General features: G+C 38.1%; 1 protein-coding gene across 1 annotated transcript; it reads left to right on the forward strand.

Moving 5' to 3' along the window:
* The first annotated feature begins 262 nt into the window (after positions 1-262).
* psmc6 (proteasome 26S subunit, ATPase 6) lies at positions 263-26368 on the forward strand. Its single transcript, XM_063048894.1, has 14 exons — positions 263-416; positions 8744-8823; positions 8915-8954; positions 9041-9093; positions 12475-12542; positions 13412-13526; positions 13637-13724; positions 14410-14471; positions 15889-16012; positions 16748-16809; positions 19266-19386; positions 19486-19566; positions 25909-25980; positions 26193-26368. The coding sequence occupies exons 1-14, from the start codon at positions 332-334 to the stop codon at positions 26309-26311; spliced, it is 1170 nt and encodes a 389-aa protein (XP_062904964.1). The 5' UTR covers positions 263-331; the 3' UTR covers positions 26312-26368.
* Positions 26369-26583: the final 215 nt, after the last annotated feature.

The raw sequence follows: 26583 nt of genomic DNA on the forward strand, positions 1-26583 counted from the left end.
TGTGAACTTTATATCATTTACATCCTTTCATTCCAAAAAAAAGTCTAAATGGACTCATTTAGATGGAGATCGGAACAATGAACCGATCGGGTGAGCAGAAAACAGTCACGGCATGGTGATATCACTGGATGCAGGGCTGACGTTTGTCCCTGAGAGCACACAGACTGTTCAGACACGCGTTACCTCTAACCACCTCTATCTCCAATTGGCTCTTGTCGCTGGAAGTATAGGCTTCCGTCATCGGGGTGTACTCTTGTTGCATTAGACGCTCGTTGTCAACTGCGGCCGCTCGACTCATCCCGTCAGGCACCGCTTGGTTCCAGGCAACAACATGGCGGAGCCGAGAGAGAAGGCGCTGCAGGATTATAGGAAGAAATTACTGGAGCACAAGGAGATTGACGGCCGCTTAAAAGAACGTATGTTTTGTTAAAATGTTTTATTCTTCTTCCTTGGGTGGTGGGGTGTACGCGGTTTCCTGGACCTGTGCGATCGAGTGGTAGTAGCTCTAGCTCGGAGTCGCTTCGTCATGCATGAAGCCGGGCCGGGGCCCAGCTCCATCTCCAGCCTCAGCCTCCGCAAACCCAGTTCATTTGTCCTCTAATGTACTGAAATCAAATGTAGAAATTCTAATACAGGATATAAATACGAAACAGCTGGTTGGCCTGCTCCGGGCCCTGGTGGTTAAGGGTTGATCGCAACAGAAAAACAATACTCGACGTTGAGCTACTCTTGAGATAGGTTAACGTTACAGTGAGTTGAGTGAATTAAGAATCCCTTTACAACATCTCGCATTCTAATTCATTGATCCTTATGCGAAAAATAGAGGCTGTTAAGCCTCTCTGTTTTGAATCATTTATCCGCTATTCCGGAGCACAAGTTCAGACTTTTCTTGTTGATACACTGCATTCAAAGCTACGATGATGTTACAAATTACACTGCTATCGTAAGTGCAAGTAACAGTAAATATCCACCTTAAATGGAGTGTATTATCAGAATTTTTAAAAATGTGAAACTGTGACAGTAAGTTGATAATATTCGCGACGTGAACCAGTAATTTTGTGAGAGGAAGATGGAAGCAGGCTTGTGAATTCAACAAACAACACATACAAAATGCTGGAGGAACTCAGTAGGCAAATAATATTTGGGGGCTAACATCCTTTATGATTTTTTTACTTCAGATTTCCAGTGACAGTTGCATTTTGCTTTCTGTTATTTAAAATGCTCTGCAAAAAGCCTTCAACATTCATGGGAGAAATTTGATTATGACACTTCTGTAACAAAGATTACTAATATTCTATTTTAATCAAGTTTTTGGGTAAAATCATAGCTGGTTCATCCTTTTTCATCCATTAGATTATTAAGTCAGTTTTGAGTTTTAATGTTTGTATCAATATTTTGATGATTTGTGCATCACAGATTGAGGAATTATATTTGACTTCACGGAGGAGGTAAAAAAAAGCAACAAATATTATTAGGTCTTTGCTTTTGCCCTCTATGATTGTTGAAGGTTTCTCCTTCTATGTGGCTTCAACCTCTCAGGATTTTAGAAAATTCTTACACACACTTTTAATTGTAAACATTCCTCTGCAGGAAATGTATTTTGTTATGTGTGAGAAAGAGGTGTGCATAGACATATTTTCAAACGATTGTACCCTAGCTATTTTAATATTTTTAAATTGTGAACAGTAAAGCACAGCTTTGCATGTCTGACTACATTTTTACAGGGAAAGATTAACTTTATTCATGTGCATCGAAACAAAGCGAAATACGCGCTTGCATCAAACCAAATCAGCGAGGATTGTGCTGGGGGCACCCCACAAGTGTTGCAATACTTCTGGCACAAACATAGCATGCCCACAGTTTACTAACCCTAACTTGTACATATTTAGAATGTGGGAGGAAACCAGAGCACCATGCAGTCATGGAAGAACGTTCAAACTCCTTACAGATGGTAGTGGGAATTGAATGCCGATCTTATAGCCAGCACTGTAAAGCATTGTGTTGTGCACTATTCTAATAATATTTTAAGTTACAAAGTATCATTGTCTACAAAATGATTTGAATTTGCAAAATAGTATATGCACACAGATTTTTAAAGAAATCCCATTGTCAGTCAGTCAATATATTAAATGCTCCACCAGCTTCAGTAGTGATATATACTATAAATTAAGTGTCCTGCCCAGTCCATTGCAAAATTATTTTCTAAATGATGTTACAAAAATTGATTTTTCTTCCACAGTTTCATTACTGATGGTGAACTAATTTATCTAGTACATTAATAGATATTGGAAGTTTACATGTAAATGTTAGCTAAACAAAAATATTTGTTAACTTAGTTAACTCACCCAATTAGGGAAATATTAACGGAGCCTCAAATGACAAACTATATATTCAATGGACATGTCCTTCTAAATATTCATTGCAATAATACAACCTTTTTTTGTAATATATTGTTAAAGAATTTTGCTTTGTAGAATAATGTTCAATCTATTGTTTGCCTTAACTTTTAAATAACTATCCATCTAATCTCATTCTTTTCCCCTTTCCTTTCTGTGAGTTGTTTTTTTTTCATTTAATTGTCCTTTTCTTGTTTAAAAGTTACAAATTCTGTTTCCATCAATAGGATATAAATTTAAACCGTACGGGTAGGATAAATTCTCAACATCTCTCAGGTTTTGTGACTTTATTTATAAAAGTTGTTAACATATTGAAGAAAGGACTTTTGTTTTCTCTTTTCACTTTATAATCCTTCTTCTTGAGTTGCGCAATGAGCATAAGAAAGCAGAAGCAGGGAAAGACCACATGGCCCTTCATGCCTGCTCAGTTATGCAATGTGATCACCATTGATGTGGCCTAAAATCCACAACTCTGTAATTCTTCAAAACTGTATCTATTTTTTCTTTAAATATCACCAAATATTGTGGATTCTGGTTAATTGGGATGAGTATATTTTGGCCCAATTAGGTAGCTGCCTCAATTTAATGGAAATAGTTAAAAAGGTATACAAAGACAAACTATTGTTTAACCGAGTAACACATTTTGCATTTAAATGAAATACAGAACAAATTAGAACACTATTAATACTATTACAGTTCTATAAAACTGTGAATTAGTTCCTAATATTTAATTGACAGAGGAATTTATCCAGTGTATGTTTATCTTGATTGAGCGCAGATAACTATCGTAGATAATGGACTACTTTAATCAATTACATCCTCCAGATCTTCATTTTCATTGTAACATTTAAGATGACTGTCAAAGCTTCAAATTCTTCGTAGTTCCGAACTTGTTGAAGTGGTGAAATTTCACTTTCACTCCCCACTGTATCTGGCATCTCCAAGCCTGAACACTTGAAACCACATTGAGCAAAACAGAATTGTCTTCATTCTTATTTATTGCCAAATATCAGTGACAAAACTCACTGCTATTTGAACACAAGCACACACAAATGACGCTATTGAAAAACTGCTGTAAACACGGTGTAGTGCCTAAAAGCAGCTCAAGTGCACGTCTGACGCTAGTTAGAAACTGTTCAGCAACAGTCTCAATTAAGTGGAATAGTGTCCCAAATAAATGAAGGGAATCCCAGCTATTTTTTAAATTTAGATTTTATTCTTTAAGAGTTGTCCCAAATACAAGTGTCCCCCGCTTTTCGAACATTCACTTTACGAAACCTCACTGTTACGAAAGACCTACATTGGTACCCTGTTTTCGCTTTCAGAAGGTATTTTCACTGTTACGAAAAAAATCAGCGCGCGATAAAAAGCCGCGCGCGCCCCGAGCAGCCACTCTCCCCCGGATTCGGAACGGCATTGCTTTAACACGTTGCATTGAGCAGCCATTTGCAAGATGAGTTCTGAGGTATTGGAAAAGCCTGAAAGAGCTTGTAAGGGTGTTACATTTAGCATAAAACTAGACATAATTAAGCGTTTTGATCGTGGTGAACGAAGCCAGGACAAAGTGAGTTTGGCTTGTGGAAGCTTGACGAAGATGATGTTGAAGAGGTTTTGGCATCCCATGACCAAGAACTGATAGATGATGCAATTGGAAGAGGAAAGGATGACAATCGAAACCGAATGCAGTAGCGAAATGAATGTGAAGCCACTGCGTGAGATTTTCGCTGCAATGATAAAGTGTGACTTTAATTTTGAAAGGGTACATCGATTTAGGGGATATTTGCAAGATGGTTTGAGTCCTTACAAAGAACTGTATGATAGAAAAATGCGCGAGGCTCAGCAGTCAAGCAAACTTTCCACATCAGCCACAACAGACGACAAACCTCGACCTTCGACATCAAGGTAGGCAGTCATAGGAGAAGATGAGCCACCTGCTCTAATGGAAACAGCTGACGAGATGACACCCCAGTGTCCCACCACCCCAACACCCAGGCTGCGGACAGATACAGTACCGATTCGCGGAGAATGCAGCAGTAGCTGGGAGACACACAGCACATTTTTAAGAAAAAAGCCGAAATAAACATGCTAATTAATTAGGTGCCGCCCCACACGTAAATGGCGGCCCAGATCAGAGGTGATGCAGTCAGTGCTGATCTGAGCCGACAATTACGTGTCGGGCAGCACTTAATTAATTAGCATGTTTATTTCGGCTTTTTTCTTAAAGATGTGCTGTGTGCCTCCTGGCTACCGCTGGACTCCATGCTTCGCGGCAATGTATCGGTCGGCGGCCTGGAAGGTGGGAGCCACTGCACCACCCCAACCTGCGACGACTCAGTCTGACACACCATCATCAGTGTGCTCAGCAAGCTGTCTTCCCGATTATGGTAAGTGATAATACACTGTACATACATTATTTCTACTTTATAACGGCTGTGTATTTTTATGTATTACTTGGTATGATTTGGCAGCTTCATAGCTTAAAGGTTACTGGAGAGCGCTTGCGCCCTGTTTTTGCAGAGAGTGGTTGTGTCGTGTTTCTGCGGAGAGCGCTTGCGTGAGATTTTGGCTTTGGCAAACAGTGCCAGCAATGATTGTGGAAAAATATTTCTACTTTATATAGGCTGTGTATTAATCGTATCATTCCTGCTTTTACTGTATGTTACTGGTATTTTAGGTTTTATGTGTTATTTGGCATGATTTGGAAGGTTATTTTTGGGTCTGCGAACGCTCACAAAATTTTCCCATATAAATAAATGGTAATTGCTTCTTCGCTTTACGACATTCCGGCTTACGAACCGTTTCATAGGAACGCTCTACCTTCGGATGGCGGGGGAAAACCTGTACACGCTTGCCCCAATTAACTGATGCCTCAGTTATCCGGAATCCACTGTAATCTAGTCTCTACAGCCCTCCAGGTAGAAAGTTTTCAGAAATCAACACATTCTGCAAAAAAGTTCCTCTGCCCCTCCGTTTTAAATTTAGGTATTTTACACTGTGGAAGTTGATCTTATGTTCAAGAAGATTACCCCTCATTCTTCTAAACTCTAAAACTCATTCTAAAAATAAAAATCCAGAGGAACACACATGTTGGACAATTTAATTTGGCCCCAGTGAAGTGTCTCGGCCCAAAACTTTTGACTGACTCCAGAGATACTGCCTGACTAGAAAGTACAGAATATTAATCCAATTTCTTCAGCTGCTGAGGAGATAACAAAACTGTCAGCAGTTCTCAGTGCAGCCTCAGTGGTATTTTGTACGAGTGTAGTAGCCCTTTTTTAAATTCCAACCTGCTTGCAATATAGCATTTGTTTTTGTAATGACTTGCTGCATCTTCTAACCTTTTTCAAATGGTGCACTGGAGCATCTAGATCCCTTTGTACATCACTCATTTGCAATTTTTCTTTGTTTAGATAACAGTCTACTTTTGAATTCCTTGTGCCATAGTGCATGACTTCGCATTTTCCCACATTAAACTCCATTTACCAAGTTTTCACCCGTGCACTCAACAATCTGAGATATTCTCATTGCAACATGCCCTTCAACCTATCCTTATTCTTTATAGTCATAGCTGCCTGCGCAGGTGTCATCGACCACAGTGTCTTCTGTGAAGTGGCTAAATGTCATTACTGTATTGTAACAGAGGCATTATCTTAATGTCTGTTAACATTGCTAAGCCATTTATCATAGATATTATCTTGATTAGGTAGTAAAATCTAGTAAGTTCTGCGAATATTAGGCTGATGGGCCTTGGTGTTTTAAAAACTTGTCATGTCTACTATCTGTTTTGGAATAAGAAAAAAATGTGGGAATGAAACATAATAGCATTTTAAGATACGCATTTAGAAATTAATATACGGGCCTTTCTCTTTGGCAATCTTTTAGTTTGTATTAAGTTAATATGGCTGTATTTCCCTCATAATTATGATCAGTATTAAATACGATGATGACAGCAATATTGGCCATGGATCAGAGAGCAAAGAGTATGGAGTTATGGTATTTCGTGTATAAAACAATGTTCTCTGGGGATTGGTATTTGTAACAATACTCATTCCAGTGTATTTTAACTTATTGGAATTCAATGTGCTTTATATTAATTTCTTTATGAAATGGGCAGATACTGAAATGAAATTTAGTGAGGATAAGTGGGAAGCTTTAATATGAAGAAAGGTAATATGAACTAAATGAAACTATTTTAAATAGAGTTCAGGCAGAGGGAATAATGAAAGTGTTAAAAATATCTTAAAGTTGGTGAAAATATGACAGTTTGAATTTATTAATATAAAACTAGAGTACAAAACAAAAAAAAACCAATTCTTTATAAAACACTACAAAGTTGTTCAGTTCTAGCACTGCACTTGGGAGGGGGTTGAGGCCTCGCTTTCTAAGAGTCTCATCACGAATGTTCCTGTATAATTTTAGAAGCTTACACCTTACCTAGAAGTATTTCAAAAACTATGGTTGCTTCAGAGACAAATTTTGTCTTTTGACTAGTAGTGAGAATCTTGGGCTGTATGCAGAATCTGGAGAAAAAAATGGGTTAGTTTCTTTCAACATTCCCTCTAATATCACAAATGACCTGTTGATCCAACCAAGCAGACTCCACTGCCAAGAAGGCCCACCAGCGCCTTTACTCCTGAAAAAGCTAAAGAAATTTGGCCTGTCTCCTAAAACCCTCACTAATTTTTATAGATGCACTGTAGAAAGCATTCTTCTCGGGTGCATCACAACCTGGTATGGAAGTTGCCCTGTCCAAGACCGGAAGAAGCTGCAGAAGATCGTGAACACAACCCAGCACATCACACAAACCAATCTTCCGTCCTTGGACTCACTTTACACCGCATGCTGTCGGAGCAGTGCTACCAGGATAATCAAGGACATGACCCACCCAGCCAACAAACTTTTCGTCCCTCTTCCCTCCGGGAGAAGGCTCAGGAGCTTGAAGACTTGTATGGCCAGATTTGGGAACAGCTTCTTTCCAACTGTGATAAGACTGCTGAACGGATCCTGACCTGGATCTGGGCCGTACCCTCCAGATATCCAGACCTGCCTCTCGTTTTTTTTGCACTACCTTTCCTATTTCTATTTTCTATTTATGATTTATAATTTAAACTTTTAATACTTACTATCGGTTTGTACTCCAGGGAGCACGAAGCGCAGAATGAAATATTGCTGTGATGATTGTACGCTCTAGTATCAATTGTTTGGCAATAATAAAGTAAGGTAATTTTTTTGACAGCTGCATAGACCAACCATTGCTCTGAACATGAAATTTTTAAACAGCCTGAAAACTGCATGCTGCTTTAACTGTTTCCTTTTGTAATAAACATATTATGAATATTCAGAATGAAAATTTAAAAATCACATGATTTTAATTGAAGGGTATAATGACATTTACAAAATTATTTATAGAATTTTTCTCATCAAGCAAATACAAACCATAACTCACAACACAGGTAAATGTCAGGCAGTCAAAACAACTGACAGCACAATGACAGAAGTGAAATGTTTTGACTAGATGGTGTCGGCATTCAGTGGGCTGGTGGTTTATTAACATTGAGCTACTGGCTTCCATTCTGTGTTTATTGTTACAGTTTGTAACAGTGTTGTAACTTGAAACACTGGTGAAATAAATATGTTGAAATAAAAGTTGAGCTATGTTTATTATTTAGAAAATTTATGGATTATATTCATTAACACATAATTACAGGGTATTTTACAATATATTGACATATATTTGAAATCATATTAGCATGTAAAAGAAAATTTCAATTGTGCAGCAACAAAGACTGATTGGGAGCATTTCCGCAGCTGTACACTCGCGCAGCGTAGAGGGAACAGTGATCTCTTTGGATCAGTGGAGATTTAAAAGATAATTCAATATCATGAGTGCTTGTGGTTATTAGGCCTGGGTAATCCATGGACATAGAGAATAAACCACTAACTTTTTTACATAATCTGGACAAAAGAACATGAGAAAATGAATAAATGGCAAAAATTTATAAGATAATCAAATAATACGCCTCAGTGTTTTCCTAAGAGGTGTTTACATAAATTGTTCTACAATCAACACCCAAATATATGCGTGTTCGGTCAGTGATGGGACAGAGATGCTCTGAGAGACAGCTTTGACTCAACTAACAGAATGGCCTCTTAGTTATAAGAAAATATGACATTATTTGGAGTAAAAATAACCGTGTGTTTATGGGAGAAGAGTATGGGACTGGGATTAAGCAGTTAACTTGACAAATGGCCTCTTCTTCAGCATCATTTTAAGAGAGTATTTGAATTTCTGCTTTTTAGTTAACTAAACTGCAAAATTAATTTTCAAATTATTTTCCAATATGTAGTGAGAGAGCAACTGAAGGAATTAACCAAGCAGTATGAAAAGTCTGAAAATGACCTCAAAGCTCTTCAAAGTGTGGGACAAGTAAGAGTTATATATCACTCGTTCATGAACTTAAGTTGCATTTTTCTGCATTTCCATTTGAAATAAATAAAATTAATTAATTTTTCCTCAGATTGTTGGTGAAGTGTTGAAACAACTTACAGAAGAGAAATGTAAGTAACAATTTTTTTTACAGTTCACCTTATTATCCTTTATAATCAAACAATTTAAAATTATACAACTTTTTTCCCCTGTATAGTTATTGTAAAGGCTACAAATGGACCACGATATGTTGTTGGCTGTCGTCGACAGGTAAAGTATTAAAAAAAATTATTTAGGCAAAGTGTGTTTAAAACCGTCTATTTTTCTATATACCATTGTTTATTGTATATTTATTTTTAATATGTAAAGTAGAAATAATTGAGCAGTTAAGCTATCAATCCCCTCATCTTGCAAAAATCCTCATCCTACACTCAGTCTTTCATCTTGCTAAACTGATGAAGAATTTCTTGTTCAGGGCAAAGAGCACTGATGTTCATTGCTATCCAATATATTAGCTATGAGCACAAGTTAAATAATAAGATCTTACCAAGTGGTAAGATCAGTGACCTTACTCCCAAGTTCCCAATCTGGCATCCAGCTATCCTCTCCCAGTTTTTCTCCTGATATTAACTTCAACTTTCTAGTATTCTTGCAGCACTCCGAAGAACTGACCCCTGAACTGCCCCAACCTAAGATACTCAATGTATGTGAACTACCTACTTGATTCCATCAGAAGTATTCATGAAGTCTTGTTGTACCTTCTCAGTTGCCCACCAAACCCCAGTCAAGACTTCCAAGGCCCACCTGGTTCCTTCAGTATAATGTAGTAACTGCATGGGCGCCTACTGCAGTCCAGTCTATACAAGCAGTCCCCAGATTACTTAAACAACAGGAATTCTGCAGATGCTGGAAATTCAAGCAACATACATCAAAGTTGCTGCTGCGTTCACCAGCAACTTTGATGTATGCTCCCAGATTACTTAAGGTTTCTTTCTGACAAATGTCCAGGAACCAATTTTTCTGCGTCAGATATCAGCAGTTTCAGTGAAGGTTGACTAACAAGAACAGCTATCCACTGTCTTTCAATGTAGTTACAATAGTACAGTAGCAGATTGTCCCACATCTATAATGGCTAGTTTTAATTACCTTAGAAGTATGAATGGATACTCCATTCTTTGATAAAGTATTTTACAAGTGTCAAGATATGGCCTTATCCGTTTCAAAATAAGTCTCTTACGTGCTCTCACTGGTTAATTACTGTGCAGAAGTTATGTGTAAACAGTTTTAATTTTGAAAACTGGATACTTTTGAACTAGTAGGCTGCTACCTTATTCCATAATCCCTGACCATGTTAATATTGCTGTAACTAACTTATCTTGAAAAATACTTTAAAGTTTATGTGAAAATTTGCAAAATAATGTTAGATTTCCCTAAGTCAGGTCTTCTATTACTTAGGGAGCCCCTGCATTAATGATGAGATTGGAGACACAAAATTTGGAGCTCTTTAGACTTGCTTGAATGCAGTCTATCCTGGCAACATTGCTGTACAAGAACGGGTGTAACTAAGCTTAATCACCTAAGTGTTAAAGTCTAATAAAGAGTTTTTGTGTTGCCGAAGTCTGCAAATATTTGAATAAGTTCTGTATTTACAAATATTTTCATATCACTAACACTTTTGAATTATTTTACACTCTGAATATAGAAATACATATATTGATAGCATTGTAAGCCAATGTTTTACTAAAACAATCCTAAACTAATTCGTTGTATCTGACTTCCAACAGCTTTGTACCTTTCTCTGGTTCAAATTTACTTTCCCTTAAAATAAATGTAGCAGTCTCTGCTCAGGCACTAGCATTAACAGAATATTTATTTATTTCCATTATATTTATGTGTATTCTGTTTCAATTCCTTCTCTTTTCCACACCAAAAGCCTATTTCCACATGTATGTTATCAGAAATATCTGATTATTTCAATGGCATAAAACTGAATATGTGAAATACCAATGTATTTTTATGAGTCATAGAGCAATATAGCAGGGAAACATGCCCTTCAACCCAAATAGTCTATGACCACAGCATCCTCCCTGCTAGTCCCAGTAGCCTGCACTCGGTCCACAACCCTCCAAGCCTAACCCTTCCACGTACCTATCTAAATGCCTGTAAAATGTTGCAGTTGTACCCACTTCAAACGCTTCCTCTGTCAGCTTATTCCAGGTACTCACTACTGTTAGATCTGTTTTAAATCTGCGTCTGTGCCCTCCCACCAACCTTGGGGGGAAAAGACAATGACTGTCCACTTTATCCATACCACTCATGGTCTTAAGAAACTTCTGTTAGGTCACCCCTCATTCCAGAGAATAAAGAGCTAGCATGGCCAACCTTTCCTGTAACTCAGGTACTCTAATCCAGGCAGCATCTTCTTCTGCACTCCAGTTCGACAATGTCTTTCCTATAACAGGGTGACCAAAACTGTACTCAATACCAAAACTATACATAATAAACTTTGATGTTTTATATGGTACCTTCTCAAGTGTATATCAATTTGAGATTTAATATTGATTTTTGCCTGCAAAAATTATGGATGTGTGTTTTTTTTTGTATCTATAAGAAAAGAACATATCCATTATTTATAAACAGAATTCTTTTCAAATTGCATTACTCTACATGAGCATTATTACATTCTTGTAAAATGTGAGAAATGGAATACTTTCTGTAAAGGATCCAAAAACACTCATTTAAACATTTGCCCCAAAAGTATAGTCTGATTTATTTTAAATAGCTACCTGTTTGGTATGGATAAGTTGTCATTTTAATTTGGATTTTTGAGTCTATGTACTAAACTAATGTAAACAGTGAAATGAGAAACATTTTGAACCAAATCTATGTGGGAGTATACTTTGCTTCTCACCAGCAGTAGAAACACAGTGTATTTGGTATGCATAGAAGTTGCCATTCACTAAAGTTTGTCCTGTCTTAACTTAAAATATCTTTTGTATTTCCTGAAAAACATCACTAAAATACAAAACTAAAGAAGGATCTTTGTCAGTGCCTTCAAAAAGTAATCCAGTTAGTCCTGTTTCCTTGTTCTTTCTACATTTTCCTTTTAGTTTACCAAATAATAATCAAAGTATCCTTTGAAGATTACTCCATAGCACCCTGTCAGGTACTTTTGAAAAAAGGCCTGTATTGCCTTTGTTAATTTGGTTTGTTATTTTAAAGCTGTCTTTTTCAGCCTTTCAAGGTGTTGAAATACATTGAAATCTTATACATTGCCATCAAATCTCTTAACTTTCTCTGCACTAACTCATCTTCTCCAGTCCTGCACCAATCCATTTTCTCTAATTTATCCCTAATCCCTGAAATTATTCGAACAATTGATTTAGGAACATCAGCAATTACTTCAATTAATATACTATATTTAATGTACAATATCTTGTTTCCAAATAATGTAATTGGGTAAAAAATTGCAGAAGGAAGATGATTCTTTCATATATGTAGAATGATTATTAACTTTTTTTTTAACCTTTGAAGTTTGCCCTGTAGAAGCCGGTTCTTTTTTGTGTGGTATGAGGGAGGGTGTCGTGTTGGAGGAGGAAATTTGATTTTTCTAGTCCACTTAACATTCCTTTTCATTTCATATAAATACAGCTTGAGAAAAGCAAGTTGAAACCAGGGACTAGAGTTGCCCTGGATATGACGACTTTAACTATAATGAGGTAAGTGTTAGAATGGAAGTATTTTAATTAAATGGGGGGAAAAGGTCTCAATTAAGCAATATTTGAGCCTGAGAATATTAATAAGGCAATATTTGGATTTAAAGATTTGAATTCCTACAGCTAGTTAAACTGCCTACTTCCATCGCCCTTCACTGGGACCATAACCCTCCATACCCCTGCCATTCATGTACCTATTCAAACTTCTGTTAAATGTTGAAATCAAGCTTGCATACACAACTTGCGTTGGCAGCTCTTTCCACACTCTCACGACCCTCTGAGTGAAGAAGCTTCCCCCCCATATTCCCCTTAAACATTTTACCTTTCACCCTTAAACCATGTCCTCTAGTTGTAGTCCCACCCAGCCTCAGTGGGGAAAGGCCATTTATCTATACCTGTCATAATTTTGTATATATCTATCAAATCTCTTCTCAGTTTTCTATGTTCCAAGGAATAAAATAGTAACCTATTCAATCTTTTCACATAATGCAGGTCCTCCAGACCTGGCAACATTCTTGTAAATTTTCTCTGTACTTTTTCAACCTTATTTACATCTTTCCTATAGATAAGTGACCAAAACTGCACGCAATACTCCAAATTAGGCCTTACCAATGTCTTGTACAACTTCAACATAACATCCCATCTCCTGTACTCAGTACTTTGATTTATAAAGGCCAACGTGCTAGATGCTTTCTTCACAACCCTATCAAGCTTGGCAATTGTGATTTATTAAGGAATATTCGTGGGGTTGAGGAATAATCAATTTTTTAAAAAGTTTTTGCTTGGTATGAGGTGACATTTATAGATTCAAATACCTTTAGTTTGATCAATTGTCACAACTGAATTTTAAATGTTGTGTACTTGTGTAACAGGTACTTGCCAAGAGAAGTGGACCCATTGGTGTACAACATGTCTCATGAAGATCCAGGAAATGTTACATATTCAGAGATTGGTGGATTGGCTGAACAGATTCGAGAACTGAGAGAGGTTTGCCAAAAAAACATTGCATTTTGAATATATTGAACTGTGTTCTATGGAACTGATGGTGCTTGTAGACCTTCTGTTTTGCTGAAAATGAAATTCTGCAACACTTACAGGTAATAGAGTTACCACTTACAAACCCAGAATTGTTCCAGCGTGTGGGAATCATTCCTCCAAAAGGATGTTTACTTTATGGACCACCAGGTAAACAAATAACCTTTTTCCCATTAAATTCCACTTAGAAACTAATCTAATTAAGCCTGCCATATTGTTAACAATATGTTTATTTTGGTATATTTAAATATGCTGCAGTGCTAGGAAGAGTTACTTGCAGATTCATGTTGGGAGTTGTAATTTCTTCGGGAAAGGATAAGGGATATGGATTTGTAAAATGGCTCGGTATTCTGCATTTGGATGTAATAATTTTGGGTAGCCAGAATAATTCATATACTTGCAATGTTAAGTTCTCTGGGCATTTTCCAAAAAAAGATCATCTAGTAGTGACGTGGTAGAAATATATTGCTGCTGTGGCTCACTGAAATTGATTTGGATGTCGATCTGCCTTCAACAAATACTGGATGCATCTTTACAAGAAGGAAAGATGTTGAGAGATGAGTCATCCTATTGAAATCAATTGTCTGAAGGCAAAGCCTGGAATAAAGACACGAGAGTGAAAAGATTGTGAGATTGTTAGTTTGAGAAATGGTGTGTTGTAGAAAGGAATCTTAAAATTGCTAATTTTCCATTTATTATGATAAAAGTTTGAATTGGTTTAAAATATTTAGTGCAATGGAAAAATAATGTCTTAAAGTAATCTCTTTATAACAGTAATAATGTTTTATGTGTCATGAAGGAACAAAATGTAAAATGTACCTTTATTTCTTTTCAGGTACAGGAAAAACACTCTTAGCAAGAGCTGTTGCTCGTCAATTAGACTGCAATTTTTTAAAGGTACATATTTATAAGCAAGAAATGAATTGAATCTGCTCAAGCAACACATACAAAATGCTGAAGGAACTCAGCAGACCAGGCTGTATCTATAGAAAAGAGTACCGTCAATGTTTCAGGCCAAGACCCTTCATTGGAACTCACACCTGATGAGGGGTCTCGGCCCAAAACATCGACTGTACTCTTTTCCCTAGATGCTGCCTGGCCTGCTGAGTTCCACCAGCATTTTGTAGGTGTTGCTTGGAATTCCAGCATCTGCAGATTTTCTCTTGTTTGTAATGGAATCTGCTTATTAGGTTGATCCTTTGGATGAGATGGATTGCCCCTGAAGAAAGATTGAATATTTTAAAGTTATAATTTCTTAGAGGGATTGACAAGATGGTTGGGGAATATAATAGTTTGAACTAGGGGTTCAGTCTCAAAATATGGAATTTGGCATTATAATAATATGTACTTTATTGATCCCGAGTGGGAAATTCTTTTGTTACAGCAACAATATCTAAAAGCATGCTTAGCAGGCTTCACTAATAAAGTACAAAATAATAATATACACAATAATTTACCAATGTGCAATAATAATGTATGAACTTATAAAACTGAGACTATCGTTCTATGATGTGTGTTCTTCTGTCGCACAGAGATGAACTGTTGTATATGCTCACTGCATTTGTTAGGAAAGGTTTACAGTAACGATCCTTGTGACAGCGGAGCTGAGTGAGTCTGTTTGAAAGGGTGCTCCGCTGCTTATTCAGTAGGTTATGAAGAGAATGTGCCAGATTGTCCATAAAGGATAACAGTTTGTTTAGTGACCTCCTCTCCACCACTAACTGAAAAGAGTCCGGGTTGTAGCCAACGATGAATCCAGCCTTTTTGATTAGTTTAATTAGTCATTTTGTATCATCAGCACCGATGTTGCTCCCCCAACATAAAGCTGCAAAGAAGACTGCACTCGCTATAACAGATTAGTAAAAGATCTCCAACATCTTGCCGCATCTCAGCTTCCTTAGAAAATAGAGTCTGCTCATCTCCTTATAAACTGCCTTGGTGTTGATTTTCCAGTCAAGTCTGTTGTTGCGCAAACACCCAAGTATTTGTACTCCACCACCACTGCAACAACTTCTCCCAGAATGTATGCAGGACTCATCATAGTCTTTTTCCTGCTAAAATCAATTGCCCTCTTTCTGGTGAGCATCTCCTTTAGGACTGCGATGAGTAATCATTTCTGCAGTCAAGAGTTGTGAAGCTTTAGAGTTTAATTAATTGTGTATGGCAAGGATCAATAGATTTTTGGTGTATGAAAAGATTAAGTTAAGATAGAAGATAACCTGGATCAAGCTGAAAAAAATCGAATGGTGGCCTCTTATATATCTTGCGTATATCCTATGAACTGAGTACGGTAATTCGGTTTTATTTTTAATAGGTCGTATCCAGCTCTATTGTTGATAAGTACATTGGTGAAAGTGCTCGTTTAATCAGAGAGATGTTCAACTATGCCAGAGATCACCAGCCATGTATCATTTTTATGGACGAGATTGATGCTATTGGTGAGCTTATTGCCTATGCCTTTTCAATTCAAATCATTAATTTTTACCATGAATTACAGTTCAAGTCAGTGTACAATCCTGTTACAATACTATTCACCTGAAATGGGTGAAAACATAATATACAATAAAAGAAGTCGGGTTGAAGTTTTATAAAACACCATTGAGGCTGTTGGAGGACCGTCAGCTACTGTTTTGGTCAATGCTATTTGGGAGAATGTAGAGCCTTAAAGATTTGCTAGAATGGTTCCAGGGATACACTGTGGCTGTATTCTTCTCTCTAGAAGCAAACAAGGTTGAGAAAATATTCGACAGATGTGTATGCAAACTTGTTTTTAAGTGAGAGAATAGGATTCCTATTGCAGGTGTTTCAATGACCAAGGGTGCAAATTTAAAGTAATGGACAAAAATTATAGGGGAATGCAAACAAAAACTTTTTTAATGCAGAGTAGTCATGATTTTGAAATTTCTGTCTTAAAGAAATGGAAATAGTCAATCAGTGATCACATATGAATTGGGTACATACACTCTTGAGGAAAATTAATTTTGAAGCTATGGGAAAAGACCATGGAAATGAAACTATCATTACTAAGTCACTGTGACATTAATAAGCTACATAACCTTCTTTGCCATAACAGTTCTATGATTTTATGAAAAATTGATCTTTTTACTTCTCTGAACTTCCATAAGAAGCAATAACGTAATTTCAAAATAAACATGTTGGAATAATTTTTTTAGGTGGTCGCCGCTTCTCTGAAGGTACCTCTGCTGATCGTGAGATTCAACGAACACTTATGGAGGTAAAAAGGGATCTAGTGCTTTCCTGGCATATATGACGGGTAAACTTCTCAGGCTTCCAGCTGGGTACAGGAATCGATTGTAACTGACGTTTCAATGACATACTCTGCCATCTTCATCAGGGATGATGCCTGGGCATGTCTAACACCTGTAGTCAGTTTCTGCTGATTGGTAATCCTCATCCAATCAGGTTTCCGCTCTCCCACCTTGTTCACAATCAAATTCTAGTTCTTACCTGGAACAAGAGCTTTGTCTTTATTAAAATTCTTTTCCTCTAGTTTTATTTCAATGGCTTCCTTTACTTGGTGGTCCCAAAAACCATTGATGTGGTGCAATAGTTTTGTGCCGTCGAAGTCAATCCTATGGCTGTTGCAAATTCAGTGTTCTGCTACCACTGATTTCTCTGAGTAACCTAAACAGATACATCTCCTCTGCGCCTTAATGCGGATTTCCACCATGTGCCCTGTCTGGCCAATATATTGTGCTCCACGTTCACAGGGAATCCTGTAAACGCCAACTGATCCGACTCCCAGGTCATCTTTGACCCGTGTAAGCTGTGATTTGAGCTTCCTTACGGGTTTGTGGGTGGTATTAATTTGGTATTTCTTCAGAATCCTGGTGATCCTTACAGAAACCATGGAAATATAGGGAAGACGGGGTAGCGATGGGCTCCTCCTTGTTGTTAGGTTTACTGTTTTACCATCATCCCTTTTAAGGACCCGATTGATTTCCTTCACCTTGTAGCCATTCTGTAGGAACGTTGTGCATAATCGTCTTACTTCCTTGGGGACACTGTTTGTGTCCAAAATAGGTTTTGCACAGTTAATCAAAGTAGAAAGAACCACTCTATGTTGGGAGGCACGATGGTGGCTATTATTGTTGAGGTACAAGTCCATGTGAGTGAGTTTCTGATAGGCGCCGTGTCTGAGGCCACTGTTGTATTAGAATATCCAGGAATGGGAAGCAATCATTCTTATCCATCTCCATCTCCATTGTAAATTGAATGTTTGGGTGCATACTGTTCAGATTGCATTGGAACTGTTGGAGTACCTGAAGGAAAAGAAATTTTAACAAAGAAAGAAGGTCTTTCTCTAATTAAGAACCGGAATTCAACTGTAAGCAAGGTGGGGGAGCAGAAACCTGATTGGATGAGGACCAACCAATCAAGGGGGAAGGACTATAGGGGTTTAGATATTGCTGGACTAGACATACCTAGGCATCATCCCTGATGAAGATGGCAAAGTTTGTCATCGAAACATCAGTTGTAATCGATAGCTGTACCTGATTGGAAGCCCACAAAGAGTTTATTTGAATTATGGAGGTAATTTAGACTATAGAAAATGAGTGTTGTCCATCGTCAATTACCGTGCAGTCATTGTGTATAGCTAAATGCAGTTTAATGTAAATTTTAAGTAAAAAGAATGCTGGAGATAGTATCTCTTAAACACGTGATACTTGATGCACTAAGTTAATATTTCACTTCAATGACTTTTTATCAATAGTCTGCATATTTTCCATAAACCACCAACTTTTTTGAAAGATAATCAACTTGAAGCATTACTGCTGCAACTTTTTCACAGATGCTACCTGATTAAATCCAACGCTCCTGCTTTATTTCACGTTTAAACTGTTTCAGCATGATGTGCAGTTATAATTGCAGGTTAAAATTGAAGCTTGCAATTCTACCAAACATCTTTTCTCTTGCACCACCCATTCATTCCATGAACTAAATTGTTGGGCCATATTAGAACTGTCCCTGTGGCTTTTCCTGACTTATACCTTTGTTGTCTAAAGGGTAAAAGATTAATTTGATAATCTGCCCTTCATCGTTAATTTCCAACTCGTCCATGTGCCTTCAAGGGTGACACTACATTAGATTGTTTATATTCTTATGAACAATCGTGTGCTGTTGTTTACTGAACCCAATACCACCCCAACTGAGCCAACTCCTGAAACTGCAAATAATATTAGATATAAAAGGATTTGTATGATTAAAACCCTCTGCTACATAGGATCTGGTTTGCGAACTGTCGGGTATTGCAATTTATTTCTGTATGTACTTGAAATGGTATACACTGTCCAGGTTTGAAATCTCTTCAGTTGAGGTGCCATGAACTTTGCATGGTCTGAGTTAACATTTTCTTCTTCCTCCTCTCCTGGCACTCTCTCCCTCCCTTCCACTTGCTGTTTCCTATCCCCTATTCACTCCCTACACATCCCTCTCATCATCTTCCATCACTCTTACCCTTGCCCTCCCCTCCTCTCTTGTCACTCTCTCCCTCTAATTATAATAAAATTATTGTTTAGAATATTCAAAGAGCCTAATTAGTTCTGAACTGCATTGAAAGAGTGGAATTTGTGCAAATCCAGGTTCATACTTGTTTTGGAATTATATTTGTATAGCTCATCATATTGATGTTTTGGACCAAATTGAAATCTTAACTGCATTGAATTCTAGCTGTTGAATCAGATGGATGGCTTTGATACTCTTCACAGAGTTAAAATGATCATGGCTACAAACAGACCAGATACATTAGATCCCGCTTTGTTGCGCCCTGGAAGACTAGATAGAAAGATTCGTAAGTACTGTATAGAGAAAGAATTTAAATTGTTTTGGGAGGAATATTTTATATTAAATTTTACAATTATGACAATGCAATTTAAATCTGTACTGCTAGACATTGAACTTCCAAATGAGCAAGCAAGATTGGATATTTTGAAGATCCATGCTGCACCTATCACGAAACATGGTGAAATAGGTATGATATGTTTGCTTTTTTTTTGTAAGACTGAAAATCTATTAGCTAGTAAAATATGTTGACTAGAATGCAGAAATTTCTATTTAACAGTAAATGGCTGCATTTGGTGACTTCTAAAGCTACAATAAATGCTTCAACTTTGTTACTCACCTTAAAATTCTCTGTTTGCAAATGCTGAAGTGCAAATATTTGCATTCCATTCAAAATAAATATAAGCTATTTCATAATACAGCATAATATAGTTAATAACAGCACACTGAAGAAGTTTCCTCTTATGGTGACAAAACGTTTACAAATGGATTGCCAAGACCAGAGACCAACGCAACCCAACCATCAGCCATGCAAGCTACAAATTTTCCAAGTTATTTCTGACATTTCAATTATTCTGCTGTTAATTAAATCAGAATATTCAGTATGATGCAGAATCCCCAGGCAGGGCCACAATATATGAATTTTTTTCAAGTCACATTATATTCAATGAAAATTATTTGTAATATTCAGTATCATAGGATGTGATTGTGGTTTGTAGCAAGTTTATACATCTTGAGGATCCGATAAGACTTCCACCTGGACTTAGAAACCATAGAAAAACTACAGCACAGAAACAGGTCTTTTGGCCCTTCTTGGCCATGCCGAACCATTTTCTGCCTATTCCCACTGACCTGCACACAGACCATATCCCTCCATACACCTCCCATCCATGTATCTGTCCAATTTATTCTTAAATGTTAAAAAAGAACCCGCATTTACCACCTCGTCTGGCAGCTCATTCCACACTCCCACCACTCTCTGTGTGAAGAAGCCTCCCCTAAAACTTTTCCCCCTTCACCCTTAACCCATGTCCTCTGTTTTTTTTTTCCCCTTGCCTCAGTGGAAAAAGCCTGCTTGCATTCACTCATCTGTACCCATCATAATTTTATATACCTCTGTCAAATCTCCCCTCATTCTTCTACGCTCCAGGGAATAAAGTCCTAACCTATTCAACCTTTCTGTGTAACTGAGTTTCTCAAGTCCCGGCAACATCCTTGTAAACCTTCTCTGCACTCTTTCAACCTTATTAATATCCTTCCTGTAATTTGGTGACCAAAACTGAACACAATACTCCAGATTCGGCCTCACCAATGCCTCATCATAACATTACAGCTCTTATGTTTAATACTTTGATTAATAAAGGCCAATGTACCAAAAGCTCTTTTTATGACCCTATCTACCTGTAATGCCACTTTTAGGGAATTTTGTATCTGTTTTCCCAGATCCCTCTGTTCTACTGCACTCCTCAGTGCCTTACCATTTACCCTGTATGTTCTACCTCGGTTTGTCCTCCTAAAGTGCAATACCTCATACTTGTCTGTATTAAACTCCATCTGCCATTTTTCAGCCCATTTTTCCAGCTGGTCCAAATCCCTCTGCAAGCTTTGAAAACCTTCCTCACTGTCCACTACGCCTCCAATCTTTGTATCATCAGCAAATTAGCTGATCCAATTTACCACATTATCATCCAGATCATTGATATAGATGACAAATAACAATGGACCCAGCACTGATCCCTGTGGCACACCACTAGTCACAGGCCTCCACTCTGAGAAGCAATCCTTTACTACCACTCTTTGGCTTCTTCCATTGAGCCAATGTCTAATCCAATTTACCACCTCTCCATGTATACCTAGCGACTGAATTTTCCTAACTAACCTCCCATGCGGGACCTTGTCAAAGGCCTTACTGAAGTCCATGTAGACAACATCCACTGCCTTCCCTTCATCCACTTCCCTGGTAACCTCCTCAAAAAACTCCAATAGATTGGTCAAACATGACCTACCACGCGCAAAGCCATGTTGACTCTCCCTAATAAGTCCCTGTCTATCCAAATGTTTGTAGATTCTGTCTCTTAGTACTCCCTCCAATAACTTATCTACTACCGACGTTAAACTTACCAGCCTATAATTTCCTGGATTACTTTTCGAACCTTTTTTAAACAACAGAACAACATGAGCCACTCTCCAATCCTCCGGCACCTCACCTGTAGACACTGACATTTTAAATATATCTGCCAGGGCCCCTGCAATTTCAACACTAGTCTCCTTCAAGCTCCGAGGGAATACCCTGTCAGGTCCTGGGGATTTATCCACTTTAATTTGCCTCAAGATAGCAAGCACCTCCTCCTTTTCAATCTGTACAGTTTCCATGATCTCACTACTTGTTTCCTTTAATTCCATAGACTTCATGCCAGTTTCCTTAGTAAATACAGATGCAAAAAAGACCATTTAAGATCTCCTCCATTTCTTTTGGTTCCGCACATAGCCGACCACTCTGATCTTCAAGAGGACCAATTTTATCCCTTACAATCCTTTTACTCTTAATATACCTGTAAAAGCTCTTTGGATTATCCTTCACTTTGACTGCCAAGGCAACCTCATGTCTTCTTTTAGCCCTCCTGATTTCCTTCTTAAGTATTTTCTTGCACTTTTTATACTCCTCAAGCACCTTATTTACACACTGTTTCCTATACATGTCATACAACTCTCTCTTCTTCTTTATCAGAATTGCAATATCCCTTGGGAACCAAGATTCTTTATTCCTATTCACTTTGCCTTTAATCCTGACAGGAACATACAAGCTCTGCACTCTCAAAATTTCTCCTTTGAAGGCTTCCCACTTACCGATCACATCCTTGCCAGAGAACAACCTGTCCCAATCCACGCTTTTTAGATCCTTCCTCATTTCTTCAAATTTAGCCTTCTTCCAGTTTAGAACCTCAACCCTTGGACCAGATCTATCTTTATCCATGATCAAGTTGAAACTAATGGTGTTATGATCACTGGAACCAAAATGCTCCCCTACACACACTTCCATCACTTGTCCTAACTCGTTTCCTAATAGGAGATCTAATATTGCATCCTCTCTAGTTGGTACCTCTATATATTGATTTAGAAAACTCTCCTGAACACATTTTACAAACTGTAACCCATCTAGACCCTTAACAGTATGGGAGTCCCAATCAATATGTGGAAAATTAAAATCCCCTAACACCACAACTTTGTTTCCTGCAATTGCCTACTATCTCTCTGCAGATTTGCTCCTCCAGTTCTCGCTGACTATTGGGTGGTCTATAATACAACCCCACTAATGTGGCCATACCTTTCCTGTTTCTCAGCTCCACCCATAAGGACTCAGTAGACAAGCCCTCTAATCTGTCCTGCCTGAGCACTGCTGTAACATTTTCCCTGACAAGCAATGCTATCCCCCATCTTTCATTCCTCTGCCTCTTATCACATCTGAAACGTCGGAACCCTGGAATATTAAGCTGCCAGTCCTGTCCCTCCTGTAGCCAAGTTTCACTAATTGCTGTAACGTCATAATTCCACGTGTCAATCCACGCCCTCAACTCGTCTGCCTTCCCCGCAATACTCCTAGCGTTGAAATATATACACCTCAGAAGATTTTTACCACCACTCACAACCTTTCCCTCGCCTGACAGTGACCCAATTTCCTGTGCTCTGCTCCTTTGGCGTAACTACCTCCCTGTAGCTACTACCTATAATCTCCTCATTCTCCGGAATGATCCGGAGGTCATCCAGCTCCTGCTCCTGCTCCAATTCCCTAACGTGGTTTGTTAGGAGCTGCAGCTGGATGCACTTCTTGCAGGTGTCATTGTCAGGGACACCGGAAGGCTCTCTGACTTCCCACATCCTGCAAGAGGAGCATTCCAACATCTTGCCTGGCATTCTCTCTACTCTGAACAAACTGGACAAAAAACTTACTGGAACCTACCCTGGCCTTGCCTGTTCTCACCGAAGCCTGTTGAGCCAAAGCCGTCCCACTCTGCTCCCTCTCACTCTACTGCTCGCTCACAATGCTGCCTGCTGTATATGGTGGTCTATTTTTAAACCTTGGTGCGCTACTCCACGCGCCTGCGCAGTGCAGACCCTTCTCCCGGAGCAGTGTTTATATAAAAAAAAGACTTTTTGTACCTGGTTTCTTCACTCCCTTCTTCTCAGCTGCTTGTTTCGACTGAAACAAGGACCGTTGAAAATTCCTCTTTTTAAACCTTGGCGTGCTACGTCACGCGCCTGCGCAGTGCAGACCCTTCTCCCCGAGCAGCGTTTATATTAAAAAAAAGACTTTTTGTACCCGATTTCTTCACTCCCTTCTTCTCAGCTGCTTGCTTCGACTGAAACTTGTTACAGTACTGTGCAAAAGTCTTAGGCACCCTAGCTTTTTACATAAATGTTGTTTTAGATGTTCATTTTTTGTCCTCTGTATTAGTGTGCACCAATAAGGGGCAAATTTTAGATTTCCAAACATTTCATTTTCCAAAAAAATTTAAATATTACTGAGAAATTTTGTATTTCATTAAACTAACATATTTAATAGACCTCTTCGAGTAAAAACTTGATTACTTTGTAGGTAAATAGCCCAGTGCACGTTTAAAGGAAGATAACAAACAGGTGCTAATGATCAATTACATGAGTTAAATGAACTAAACTGATAAATTGAAACAGAAACAGGTGTAGAAGGAACCAAACTGGGCAAAGGATAACCAAACAAAAAGGTGAGGGTGTGGCAGGTGTGACAACTAACCTTCAAATCATCATTCTTACACCATGGCATGAGTGAGCATAGCAACAAGACCCAAGGCGGTCATCCTGCAACATCAAGATCCCTCAAACAGAAATTTCATAGCAGACATGAGTTTCAGGATGTGCTGTCCCAGCTCTTCCGAGGAAGCACAAAGAAATGGGCAAGGCTAAGGTCCAGAAATGAAGTGGTTGACCACGGAAATTGAGGACAACAGGCAAGAGATACATCAAACTGATGTCCCTTCTAAATTGGAAGAATTTCAGCACTGCCATCAGCTCTGAGCTCACAGAAACCACTGGAACCCAAGTACACCTCTCTGCAGTCTTGTCAGAAGTTGCCTTCAAGGAAGAGTTGCAATCAAAAAGCCATTCCTCTAAAGTGGTAACAAAGCAAAGAGACTTATCTATGCACAAAATCACAAGGACTGGGGTGCTGAACAAAGGCAGCAAGTGCTCTGGACATGAGTCAAATTTTGAAATTTGTGGCTCAAGTAGGAGGTAGTTTGTCCGTGGAGGAGCTGGAGAGTGCTACATGGATGATTGTTTGCAGCCAACAGTGAAGCACGGCAGAGGTTCCCTGCAGGTTTGGGGTTTCATTTCTGTATATGGAGTTGGTGATCTGATCAGAATTAATGGAATCCTCAATGCTGAGAAGTACTCACAGATACTCATCTATCATGCAGTACCATCAGCAGGGCATCTGATCGGCTCCAACTTCATTATGCAGCTGATTAATGACCCCAAGCATACGGCCAAGATCATAAAGAACTACCCAGCAAAAAGAAGAACAAGGAGTTCTGCAACAGATGGTATGGTCTCGACAGAACTCTGATCTCAGCATCATCAGGGCTATCTGGGATTATCTGGAGAGACAGAAGCAAGCAAGACAGCCAAGGTCTGTAGCAATAGTGTGACAAGTTCTCAAATGCTTGGAACAATCTACCAGTTGATTTTCTTATAAAACTGCACAACAGCGTACCTAAGAGAATTGATGTAGCTTTAAAGGCAAAGGGTGGACACATCAAATATTGATTTGATTTATTTCTTTTTTTTTACTATTTAATGCTCTTTATAGTAATTTTTTTGATATTTGGAAACTTTTCAATTCATTATTTTTGAAAGCATCTTCACTTTACAGAATATTTTTATGTGTGCCTAAGACTTGCACCGTACTCTACAATGGTGCAAACAGCTTATTATGCAGTAACCTGGTTTTTGTCTAGCATTTTTGATGTAATTTTAACAAGTTCCTTGTGATTAAAGATAATGTTTGAAAATATTGAATCAAAGCATATTCCTTGTGACAGTCAAAAATAAGCATTCTGTTTTCACAGATTTTGTTTCTTTTGAAGATGCTGATCAACTTAGAAGTAGAACAGTTTCATTCCATATTTGGCTCTTAAGTGTGTCAGTGTGCTTTTTGAGATTCAGTATAATCTGCAAATCAGCTTGTAATAAGGATCTTGACAAATATAATAGTTTTTGCATCGTTCACTTGCCACCTAGAAGCAAACAGTGGAAGGTATTTTTCTCCCTGATGAAGGGTCTTGGCCCAAAACATTGACTTTTTATTACCACCCAGAGATGCTGCCTGATTTGCTAAGTTCCTCCGGTATTTTGTGTGTGTTGCTCTGGATTTCCAACATCTGCAGAATCTCTTGTGTTTAAGATTCTTTTTAATTACATTTTGCTAGTGATTTTTATTTATCAGTGCTAATTTAATTCACCACATTTTCCCAGCTTATTCCACATATTTTGTTTACAGATTATGAAGCCGTTGTCAAGCTGTCGGATGGATTTAATGGTGCTGATTTAAGAAACGTCTGCACCGAAGCAGGTATGTTAAAATTATAGTTATCATTGAAATATTATTAACATAACATTCTTGTGGTAAGCATAGCCAAATATTAATTTTCACAAAGAAATATGATGTATTGTGACTCCTCTTCACCCACCTCCTCTTCTCCAATCATCCTCATCAACAAACTCTCTGTATTCACATATTGCTGCAGTTTGACAGTAATTATCTATTTTTATGTTTTCCCTCAGGTATGTTTGCAATACGTGCTGATCGTGATTACGTTATCCAGGAAGACTTTATGAAGGCTGTCCGAAAAGTGGCAGATTCTAAAAAGCTAGAATCTAAACTTGATTATAAACCTGTATAATGCAACCAGCATTTTTTTTTTAGAAACTGTGATTTAAATGGTATATATGCACTAAAAGCGAGAAGAGCTGGATGTGTATACTGTTATTCATTACAAGTGTGTAATAGATGCTGCAGACCACTGAGTTTGGTGTTCTCCTGCACTATATATGTAATGATCCATTTTTAAGCCTTAAATTGGCTACTGGCAAAAATATTCTGTTAAAATCAATCTTGAAGATGTTGCTACTGAGGCATGCCTGTCTTAGTGTAATATAATACCTTGTATTCAAG

Source organism: Mobula hypostoma, chromosome 1 (assembly GCF_963921235.1).
Source record: "Mobula hypostoma chromosome 1, sMobHyp1.1, whole genome shotgun sequence".
Lineage (NCBI taxonomy): Eukaryota > Metazoa > Chordata > Chondrichthyes > Myliobatiformes > Myliobatidae > Mobula > Mobula hypostoma.